We start from the raw sequence: 12,257 nt of genomic DNA on the forward strand, positions 1-12,257 counted from the left end.
TGCGAAATAGGAAGCCAATTCTAGATTTAACTTTGGATTGGAGATGTTTGATATGGGTCTGGAAGGAGAGTTTACAGTCTAACCAGACACCTAAGTATTTGTAGTTGTCCACGTATTCTAAGTCAGAGCCGTCCAGAGTAGTGATGTTGGACAGGCGGGTAGGTGCAGGTAGCGATCGGTTGAAGAGCATGCATTTAGTTTTACTTGTATTTAAGAGCAATTGGAGGCCATGGAAGGAGAGTTGTATGGCATTGAAGCTTGCCTGGAGGGTTGTTAACACAGTGTCCAAAGAAGGGCCGGAAGTATACAGAATGGTGTCGTCTGCGTATAGGTGGATCAGAGACTCACCAGCAGCAAGAGCGACCTCATTGATGTATACAGAGAAGAGAGTCGGTCCAAGAATTGAACCCTGTGGTACCCCCTTAAAGACTGCCAGAGGTCCGGACAGCAGACCCTCCGATTTGACACACTGAACTCTATCAGAGAAGTAGTTGGTGAACCAGGCGAGGCAATCATTTGAGAAACCAAGGCTGTCGAGTCTGCCGATGAGGATGTGGTGATTGACAGAGTCGAAAGCCTTGGCCAGATCAATGAATATGGCTGCACAGTAATGTTTCTTATCGATGGCAGTTAAGATATCGTTTAGGACCTTGAGCGTGGGTGAGGTGCACCCATGACCAGCTCTGAAACCAGATTGCATAGCAGAGAAGGTATGGTGAGATTCGAAATGGTCGGTAATCTGTTTGTTGACTTGGCTTTCGAAGACCTTAGAAAGGCACGGTAGGATAGATATAGGTCTTTGAAGAGGGGGATGACCGCAGCTGCTTTCCAATCTTTGGGAATCTCAGACGACACGAAAGAGAGGTTGAACAGGCTAGTAATAGGGGTGGCAACAATTTCGGCAGATAATTTTAGAAAGAAAGGGTCCAGATTGTCTAGCCCGGCTGATTTGTAGGGGTCCAGATTTTGCAGCTCTTTCAGAACATCAGCTGAATGGATTCGGGAGAAGGAGAAATGGGGAAGGCTTGGGCGAGTTGCTGTTGGGGTGCAGTGCTGTTGACCGGGGTAGGAGTAGCCAGGTGGAAAGCATGGCCAGCTGTAGAAAAATGCTTATTGAAATTCTCAATTATGGTGGATTTATCAGTGGTGACAGTGTTTCCTATCTTCAGTGCAGTGGGCAGCTGGGAGGAGGTGTTCTTATTCTCCATGGACTTTACAGTGTCCCAGAACTTTTTTGAGTTAGTGTTGCAGGAAGCAAATTTCTGCTTGAAAAAGCTAGCCTTGGCTTTTCTAACTGCCTGTGTATAATGGTTTCTAGCTTCCCTGAACAGCTGCATATCACGGGGGCTGTTCGATGCTAATGCAGAACTCCATAGGATGTTTTTGTGTTGTTAAGGGCAGTCAGGTCTGGGAAGAACCAAGGGCTATATCTGTTCCTGGTTCTAAATTTCTTGAATGGGGCATGTTTATTTAAGATGGTTAGGAAGGCATTTAAAAAAAATATCCAGGCATCTTCTACTGACGGGATGAGATCAATATCCTTCCAGGATACCCCGGCCAGGTCGATTAGAAAGGCCTGCTCGCAGAAGTGTTTCAGGGAGCGTTTTACAGTGATGAGTGGAGGTCGTTGAGAGACAGAGTTGTGACCGGACACACACTGCTGCATACATTTTTACTAAACAGTACATTTTAAATAGTGTGTAGAACGATTAGTACACAGTATGTAGTTTTAGTAAGTAGTAGTCAAGACAGATTTCAGACACGGCCAATGTGTCGGTAGATTACTGTATTGACTCCACATTCACTGTTATTGACCAATGTCCTTCTGGCTCCTGAGGACAGTACGGTATATTGTCGCTAACAGGTTCTAAATCATTGCTGTTTAACCCGCCACTGTAGCAAGCACAGCTCCAATGGCTAGGACAGCTCCAATGGCTAGGACAGCTCCAATGACTAGGACAGCTCCAATGACTAGGACAGCTCCAATGACTAGGACAGCTCCAATGACTAGGACAGCTCCAATGGCTAGGACAGCCCCAATGACTAGGACAGCTCCAATGACTAGGACAGCTCCAATGACTAGGACAGCTCCAATGGCTAGGACAGCTCCAATGACTAGGACAGCTCCAATGACTAGGACAGCTCCAATGACTAGGACAGCTCCAATGACTAGCTCCAATGACAGCTCCAATGGCTAGGACAGCTCCAATGGCTAGGACCAATGGCTAGGACAGCTCCAATGGCTAGGACAGCTCCAATGACTAGGACAGATCCAATGGCTAGGACAGATCCAATGGCTAGGACAGCTCCTCCAATGACTAGGACAGCTCCAATGGCTAGGACAGCTCCAATGACTAGGACAGCTCCAATGGCTAATGGCTAGGGACAGCTCCAATGGCTAGGACAGCTCCAATGACTAGGACAGCTCTAGGACAATGGCTCCAATGGCTACAGCTCCAATGGCTAGGACAGCTAGGACAGCTCCAATGGCTAGGACAGCTCCAATGGCTAGGACAGCTCCAATGGCTAGGGCAGCACTGGTTCCTGCAAAGAAGCGTGTCCCTGATCAGGACTTGTTTCTTTGTGTCTTTTTCTACAGCGGTGTATGTCTGTGTTATTCCACAGAAATACCAGTGGATAGTGGATCTTAGTACTTCGTCCTGTTATGTGATTGTTCCCTGTATAGAAACCCTTTGAATTGCTCGTGAAATGTGATTTACTGTCCTACCCTGTGTTGCTAGGTACAGTATGTTTCTGTAGAATAAGCCATTTACTCACATGCATGTATTTTACTAACTCTACTGTACTCTACTGTACTGTACTCTACTGTACTCTACTGTACTCTACTGTACTCTACTAACCACTGAGTATACCTCACTACAACCTGCAGGGATGGAAGGACATTTGATACGTGTGCCTTAAAGAGAATGAGTGAAGAGAGAGATATTACTAAATATTGTGTGTGCGTGCATGTGTGTGCGTGTGCGTGTGTGTGCGTGTGCGTGTGTGTGCGCTTGCTGTGTGTGCGACAGAACAGAAGGTAAGGCAGTGGTGAGAGCCTGTGGTCCACAGCAGAATGTTCTTCTTCGTTCACTAACTGTGGTCTTGCTCTGTGCAGAGGAACTAAAGGCAAGGACATCAACACCATCAAGTCACTCAGGGTGCTGCGAGTCCTGAGGCCCCTGAAGACCATTAAACGACTGCCCAAGCTCAAGGTGACTACATCTGCCACCCGTCACCTCCTCTCTGACAGAGCAGAGAAGCAGCTTCCATGACCGGTTGACACGTTGCACACACCCACAAACACGCACACGCTCACACAAACGCTGCAGCGGCAGACAGTGGGTTCCCGAACTCACAGGTGATTGTATGAGAGATTACTTAATGGGAGAGGATGGCGTGATGTCATGACTGATATCCCCAGTGTCTATCTTCATATACCAGTTTATCATCCCCCACCCGGCGACTGTTTTTATGTGACAAATGAGAAAAATGCAAATCCGTCTCACTCTCATCAGGACCCCGGGCTCCAGCTCTGATATTGTCTGAACCAGACTAGACTAAAGTAATTGATATGTGGAATCAGTTGATCAGACAAAGGTCATGGATTGGACCAAAGACCGCAGCAAATCCTATGAATGGAATTGATTGGTGTTTGAGATGATTGAGATTGATCAGTGTTGGCAGTGAGATAAGCCCACTACTCTCTAGCTCTGGTCCAGGGCATTACGTTCTGCTTGCTGATGCTGAATGCTCAGTGCTGAAGGCTCAGTGCTGAAGGCTCAGTGCTGAAGGCTCAGTGCTGAAGGCTCAGTGCTGAAGGCTCTCAGTGCTGAAGGCTCAGTGCTGAAGGCTCAGCATCAGAATGCTGCACATAATGCCCTGACCAGAGCTAACCACTCACATACAGTTAGATACTTGGACAGTGGCATTTGTGACAGGTTGGTGGAAATACCTTACGTCGCAGAGCAGCTCTGTGAGTTACTGTCTTATTCATCCCCCAGCTGATACATATTCATTGGGCAGATTGCATACCTGCCGTGACATCAAACCGCAAACCGAGTCATCAAACCGCAAACTGATCAACAGAGTGCTGTGAAGGGACTGTGTGTGCATGCTTGTGTGTGTGCATGTGTATGTGTTTGTGCGTGTGTGTGCATGTGTGTGTGCGTGTGTGTGTGCATGTGTGTGTGTGTGTGTGTGTGTGTGCGTGCGTGTGCGTGCATGTGTGTGTGCGTGTGTGCGTGTGTGTGTGCGAGTGCGGCCGGGTGTTTACATGCATGTCAATGTGAGTTTGAGTGATTGTGTGTGTTTGTCTTCCCCTTCAGGCTGTGTTTGACTGCGTGGTCAACTCTCTGAAGAACGTGCTCAACATCCTCATTGTCTACATGCTCTTCATGTTCATCTTCGCTGTGATCGCTGTGCAGTTGTTCAAGGGCAAGTTCTTCTACTGCACCGATGAGTCTAAAAGTCTGGAGAAGGACTGCAGGTACATTACAGACACTCTTACAGTACTGACACGGACTGGTATTGGATATGAACCCTTGCTAAATACATACAGTACCAGTCAAAAGTTTGGACACAACTACTCATTCCAGGGTTTTTCTTGATTTGTACCAATTTCTACATTGTAGAATAATAGTGAAGACATCAAAACTATGAAATAACACATGTGGAACCATGTAGTAGAAAAAAATTCCAGGTGACTATCTCATGAAGCTGGTTGAGAGAATGACAAGCATGTGCAAAGCTGTCATCAAGGCAAAGGGTGGCTACTTTGAAAAATCTCAACTATAAAATATATTTAGATTTGTTTAACACTTTTTTTGGTTACTACACGATTCCATGTGTTATTTCATAGTTTTGATGTCTTCACTATTATTCTACAGTGTAGAAAATAGTAAAAATAAAGTTTCATAAACTTTTGGCTGGTACCCCAGCTTGAGCAATTCACCTACAATATTCTAATACAATATTGTGCTACTCTCTCTTTTCTCTCTCTCTCTCTCTCTCTCTCTCTCTCTCTCTCTCTCTCTCTCTCTCTCTCTCTCTCATTCATCAGGGGTAAGTTTCTGGACTATGACCGTGATGACGTGGCTGCCCAGGATCGTGAGTGGAGAAAGTACGAGTTCCATTATGATAACGTGCTGTGGGCCTTCCTCACCCTCTTCACCGTCTCCACTGGGGAGGGCTGGCCAATGTGAGTAGCCCACGCCTCACACCAGCCAATAGGCTGCAGAGAGTGGCTCAGGCCAGCCAATGGAAATAACCCAGTCACATAATCACTGGTTAGCCAATCACCTACACATCACCTACTCACATAACCACAGGGTAGCCAGTCAGCTTCCCGGGCAGACGAGAGGGTTCCAACGGGGTCCTTCAACCCCTATTGAACGAACAGAGTGTCCTTTACAAGACGAGCAGCCCATTTTCTATCCAATTCAAAGGCCAAAGTGCCAATGATATGGGGGAAATAAATGCTCTCAGAGGGATGCTAGGTGGGGCGAGCTCCAGTGGGAGGTGTGTGTACAGTATATATGTATATATATGTATGTGTGTGTTTCTGATTGTGTGCATGCTTGCATTGAGTTAATGTTCAGGAGGAGACAGCGCTAGTCAGAGATACAGTATGTCCCTCATCATTACCCTGATTTATATGACATGTAGAATCTTTATGGTGCTGGAGTGTCTTATGTGCTCTCCTCAGCTTGTCAGTCATTTTTCATCGCCCTCCCCCTCTGTCGTTCTCCCGTTCTCTTTCCACATCATTAATCCCAAGTGATAATGCAGGGCTACACGGTATAAGTTATGTAAAATGAGTTAACTAGCTGTTAGATTAATCCTTAAATCAAAATGGCTCTATTCCCTGTAACCCAGCGACTAGGGCTTGAGAAGGAATAGCACATCTCTTCACTGTAAACCCCATTACTCAAAACCTTTGTGGAAACCCATTGCACTACAATATCAGAGTACAGGTACAGACATTTTTGTAACTCAATATGTTTGAGTTACATAAACATGTCACAAAATCAATATTTTCAAGCTGTTTGCTACTTAATAAATATATCTTCTAAACGTCATATGTTTTGGTGCAATAAGTGTGTTTCTTCATGTTGTTCATTACTACAAAGAAAGATCTTCTAAATGACCAAAATGTAAATGTAAAAATGTACAGTTGCAAAGCATGCTGGGTATTATTCTAAAGAGCTCCTCCCCCAAACAAGACAATGTCACGCCCTGACCATAGAGAGCCCTGATTTATATGGATACGAGAAGCATGGTGGTGGCAGCATCATGCTGTGGGGATGTTTTCAGCGGCAACTTACCTAAACTCGGGTTTATATGTGATATTACCTAAACAAATTAGTTGCTTGAACTCAAAACAAATAAAATGTTGAGAGAAAAAATGAATAAACTAAAAAAAAAAATAAGTTGCATGGACTCACTCTGTGTGCAATAATAGTGTTTAACGTGATTTTTGAATGACTACCTCATCTCTGTATCCCATATCCCACAGACACAATTATCTGTAAGATCCCCCGGTCAAGCAGTGAATTTCAAACACTGATTCAACCACAAAGACCAAGGAGGTTTTCCGTTGCCTCACAAAGAAGGGCACATAAAAATAAGCAGACATTGAATATCCCTTTGAGCATGGTGAAGTTGTTAATTACACTATGGATGGTGGATCAATACACCCAGTCACTACAAGATACAGGCGTCCTTTCTTCTCAGTTGCTGCAGAGGAAGGAAGGCCAATAGTGACTTTAAACAGTTACATAGTCGAATGGCTGTGATAGGTGAAAACTGAGGATGGATCAACAACATTGTAGGGGTATAATACTTTCTGTTACAAGCATGTTGTGAAATAAAATGGTGAACCTGGTGAACATTCTATTATTCCATGCTTTATAGTAATATCCGCTGGAGGTGACAGGGGGCATGCTTTGTCCACAATACTAACCTAAATGACAGAGTGAAAAGAAGAAATCCTTACAGAATGCAAATATTCCAAAACATGCAAGCATTAATGCAATAAAGTAAAACGGCAAAGAAATTAGCTTTATGTCCTGAATACAAAGCGTTATGTTTGGGGCGAATCCAACACAACACATCACTATTTTCAATCATGGTGGTAGCTACATCAAGTTATGGGTATGCTTCTCACGGGCAAGGACAAGGGATATTTTTTTAAATAAAAATAAACGCAATAGAGGTAAGCACAGGCAAAATCCTAGCGGAAAACCTGAGTCAGTCTGCTTTCCAACAGACAAATTCACATTTCAACAAGACAATAACCAAACCTAAAACACAAGGCCATTGTCTTGATTACCAAAACAATAGTCAATGGCCTAGTTACAGTTTTGGCTTAAAATCGTCTTGACAATCTATGGCAAGACTTGAAAATGGCTGTCAATGATAAGCAAACAACTTGACAGAGCTTGAAGAATTTTAAGAAGAAGAATGTGCAAATATTGTATAATCAAGGTGTGCGAAGCTCTTAGATACTTACCCAGAAAGACTCACAGCTCTAATCGCTACCAAAGGTGATTCTAACATGTATTGACTCGGGGTGTAAATAAATTCTCTATTTCATTTCCAATACATTGGCAAAAAATGTAAAATCACTTTGTCATTATGCCATATTGTGTGTAGATGGGTGGGGAAAAAATGGACTTAATCCATTTTGAATTCAGGCTGTAACACAGCAAAATGTGGAATAAGTCAAGGGGCATGAATACTTTCTGAAGGCACTGTATGTGCCCTCCCTTGGCTGCCATCTGTATTGGCTATAACAATTAAGCTAGTTAGGATAGAATAAACTGTAATGTCCTCCAGAGGGAAATTGTCTTAGACACCCAATATTGCTGTATACAAAAGCACTGTACATTACTTAACATATGCACAATGGTTGCATGTTTGTCTTCTTAGTTCAGTGTAATTGGCATTGTCTCATGTTTGTGTAGCCCCGGAGTGAAGTTTCCTCTAGATATGGTTCTAGGATCAGCTTTCCCTCCCCCAATCCTAACCCTAACCATCAGTGTGAAAAATGCGAAACTGACACATGTTCAGCCACTAGGGCCACATTTACCCTGCCCCTTTTCATCTATAAATGCCTCTGTGTTTGCCTGTTCTCTCCAGGGTCCTAAAGCATTCTGTGGATGCCACCTATGAGGACCAGGGCCCCAGCCCAGGCTTCCGTATGGAGACCTCTATCTTCTATGTGGTCTACTTTGTGGTCTTTCCCTTCTTCTTCGTCAACATCTTCGTGGCTCTCATCATCATCACCTTCCAGGAACAGGGAGACAAGGCAATGTCAGAGTGTAGTCTGGAGAAGAACGAGGTACACAAATACACACACACACACACACACACACACACACACACACACACACACACACACACACACACACACACACACACACACACACACACACACACACACACCTTCCAGGAGCAGGGAGACAAGGCAATGTCAGAGTGTAGTCTGGAGAAGAACGAGGTACACAAACACACACACACACTCCTTCAAGGTGTAGGGAGGCGAGGCCATGTCAGAGTGTAGTCTGGAGAAGAACGAGGGACAGTATGCTGTCTGAACACACGCAGTCACACACAGAGAGAGAAAGACTCCACGTACACACAAAAACACATGGAGAGAAAAACACACACACATACACACACACAAACACTCAAACCTAGTTGCCTGGTACCCAAAAGGTACTTTTTGATTCAACTTGCACAGACAGTTATTAATACAAGGCCAAGTCATTCCTGCCGCTCCTCTGTTGAAACTGGCCCAGTGTTGGATATCCTAACACCAGTTACAGCACCAGTTACAGCACCTGTGGACTTTTTCAGCTCATTTCCTTGCTAGCCTCCTTGCTAGAACAGCAACACACCTGTGAAGCAACCAGCCCAGTGTAGTCCATCCAGCTCTCTCTATTTCCTACATCATAGAGAGTTTCACTTAGTGTGTCTCAAGTGGCACCCTATTCCATTTATGGTGCACTATAAAGGGAATAGGGTGCCATTTGGGACACAGATTTTGTGCTTCAGGTTGGTAAACTACTGGCGAGTGATCAGAGAGACTGGTTTTGCTGCCTTGTATGAAGATATTAAACACGTCTGGAAACTGTTGGGATGCATGCCAGCACCTGTGGGACGTTAGTTTTGATGTTTTTCATTTGATTGTACCTTGGTCCTTACTAGGATTGCAAAATTCCCAGAACTTTCAATAAATTCCCTAGTTTTCCCGAACTCCTGATTGAAAAAAATAAATAAACTGGATTTCTTCCAAGTTCCCAGAATTGTGTAGCCTTAGTTGTTACTTTATGTTTGGCTTTTTTTATACTAATAATCAGTGTTTGAAAAATATCAGATCTGATTAGGGAGATGAGTGAGTTTCACAAACTTATACATAACATACTTCTAAGATAATCTTAAAAGTTTTTTTTTAATGTACTTTGTTCCCTCCCTCCCTCTATCCTGCCTCATCCCTCTTTGTCTCCCTCCGTCCCTCCGTCTCTCCCTCCCAACACAGCGAGCTTGTATCGACTTTGCCATCAATGCCAAGCCTCTGACGCGCTACATGCCAGCTGACAAGCAGTCGTTTCAGTATAAGATGTGGAAGTTTGTGGTGTCGCCGCCCTTTGAGTACTCCATCATGACCATGATCGCACTCAACACTGTGGTGCTGATGATGAAGGTCAGTGACGCTGATATTTGGTGGTTGTGAAATCTAATCCTCGATCTGTTGTAAGGGAAAATGTCTACCTTGAGTGGGATAACTTTTGGGAGAGGGTTTTGGAATGAGTAAGCAGTATAATTTGGAAGGATACGTTAAACGTATCCATTGTTGACGTACAAGCTAGTTTTAGGAGCAGCTTCTCTGATGCTAATACCCTTAACTACATTGCTGATCCAGCTGGCTTATCTCCAGGTGTTGACCTGTACAGGTCTGTCAGACTGAGGGACGGTGTTTTACACACCGAGTACAATGCACTGATGCATAGACAACATTCTTGTCTTTCTGCCCATTCATTCAGTTGGCTGTCTCAAACAAAGAACTGGGTAACACATCATGTACAGTGAATAATGGCGCCGGAGAGGATGGCTGCCGTTTTACAGTCTCCTAACCAACTGTGCTATTTTGTTTGTTTTTTCACCTGGTTTGGAACTCATTTTGTACATAATGTTGCTGCTACCCTCTCTTATGGCCCCAAAAAAGCTCCTGGACATCAGTACAGCGATTACCCTCCTCGAAGTGGACGAAGATTCTTTCTTTAATGAGTCTGACACGAAGGATATACTGCTTTGTCGAGACCAGGCCCAAATCCCTGTCATGCGCGTGAAGAAAAGATGGAGAAAAAGGGGGAGGAGGGCGGGGTGCCTTGTAAGAATTCGCCGACTAATAGGTAAATCACCACCTCCCTCTGTATTATTGGCCAACGCGCAATCATAGGAAAACAAACTGGACGATCTAGGATTAAACTATCCTACCAATGGGACATTAAAATCTGTAATATCTTATGTTTCACCGAGACGTGGCCGAACGACGACATGGATAATATAGAGCTGGCTGGCTTCTCCGTGCATCGGCAGGACAGAGCAGCTACGTCTGGTAAGACGAGGAGATGGGGTATGTGTCTATTTGTCAGTAATTGCTGGTGTGCAATGTCTAATATTAAAGATGTCTCGAGGTATTGCTCGCCTGAGGTAGAATACCTCATTTTAAGCTGTAGACCACACTACCTACAGTACCAAGAGAGTTCTCATCTATATTATTTGTAGCCATCTATTTACCACCACAAACTGATGCTGGCACTAAGACCGCACTCAACGAGCTGTATAAGGCCATAAGCTAACAAGAAAAACTGCACATCCAGAAGCAGCGCTCCTAGTGGCCATGGACATTATTGCAGGCAAACTTAAATCCATTTTACCTAATTTCTACCAGCATGTCACCTTTACTGGGGCCCCTCAGGGGTGCATGTTTAGTCCCCTCCTGTACTGCCTGTTAACTCACAACTGCGTGTCCAAGCACGACTCCAACACCATCATTAAGTTTGCTGACGACACAACAGTGGTAGGCCTGATCACCAACAACAATGAGACAGCCTATAGGGAGGAGGTGTGGGGTGGTGCCAGGAAAACAACCTCTCCCTCAATGTGAGAAAGAAAAAGGAGCTGATCGTGGACTACATGAAAAGGAGGGCCGAAACAGGCCCCAATTAACATTGACGGGGCTGAAGTGGAGCGGGTCGAGAGTTTCAAGTTCACATCACCAACAAACTATCATGATCCAAACACACCAAGACAGTTTTGAAGAGGGCACGAACACCTTTCCCCCCTCAGGAGACTGAAAAGATTTGGCATGGGTCTCCAGATCCTCAAGAAGTTCTACAGCTGCACCATTGACTGGTTGCATCTCCACCATTGACTGGTTGCATCTCCGACCTGGTATGGCAACTGCTCGGCATTTGACCATAAGGTGCTCCAGAGGGTAGTGCGTACGGCCCAGTACATCACTGGGGCCAAGCTTCCTGACATCCAGGATCTACAGTATACTATAGTCGCTGTCAAAAGAAGGCCCAAAAAATTGTCAAAGACTCGAGTCCCCCAAGTCATAGAATGTTATCTCTGCTACCGCACGGCAAGCAGTACCGGAGCGCCAAGTCTAGGACCAAAAGGCTCCTTAACAGCTTACCCACAAGCCTTAAGACTGCTGAACAATTTATCAAATGGCCACCCGGACTTGTGTACTATAGGTGTGTGTGCGTGTGCGTGTGACAGATTGACAGAAAGATGAGGAAAGAGGGGAAGGATCACTTTCACAGGTATTGCATTATCATTATTATCATTTCACTCATGTTCAGTGGGAGTGAAAGTTGACCTGTGACGTCTTCCTGACCTCTGCCCTCAGTTTCACGGTGCTCCGGAGCTGTACGAGGCCATGCTGAAGTACCTGAACATCGTGTTCACAGCTCTCTTCACACTGGAGTGCATCCTGAAGATCATCGCTTTTGGACCACTGGTGAGCCTGCTTCTCTCCATACACTATTGGAAATGGTCACTATCCAAGCATTTGGGAAGATAGGGTGTAGACTACTTTGGAATCACTGAAGATGTCCTTTTTGGAAAAATAGATGACTCTAGTTTGACTAGCACACACAAAAAGGTGTTATCTAGAACCTAAAAGGGTTATTTTGCTGTCCCCTAGGATAACCCTTTGAAGAACCTTTGTTGGTGCCAGG

At 44.7% G+C, this 12,257-nt stretch overlaps 1 protein-coding gene across 3 annotated transcripts in view; it reads left to right on the forward strand.

Moving 5' to 3' along the window:
• LOC112234449 (voltage-dependent N-type calcium channel subunit alpha-1B-like) overlaps positions 1-12,257 on the forward strand; it is a 213,817-nt gene that overhangs the window by 164,181 nt on the left and 37,379 nt on the right. For all 3 annotated transcript variants that reach the window (XM_042311164.1, XM_042311163.1, XM_042311165.1), the window contains 6 exons: positions 3,119-3,215; positions 4,329-4,489; positions 5,063-5,200; positions 8,143-8,344; positions 9,545-9,709; positions 11,927-12,037. In XM_042311164.1, the coding sequence (XP_042167098.1) occupies positions 3,119-3,215; positions 4,329-4,489; positions 5,063-5,200; positions 8,143-8,344; positions 9,545-9,709; positions 11,927-12,037 (874 nt within the window). The remainder of the gene's footprint in view (positions 1-3,118; positions 3,216-4,328; positions 4,490-5,062; positions 5,201-8,142; positions 8,345-9,544; positions 9,710-11,926; positions 12,038-12,257) is intronic.

Source organism: Oncorhynchus tshawytscha, linkage group LG33, assembly GCF_018296145.1.
Source record: "Oncorhynchus tshawytscha isolate Ot180627B linkage group LG33, Otsh_v2.0, whole genome shotgun sequence".
NCBI lineage: Eukaryota > Metazoa > Chordata > Actinopteri > Salmoniformes > Salmonidae > Oncorhynchus > Oncorhynchus tshawytscha.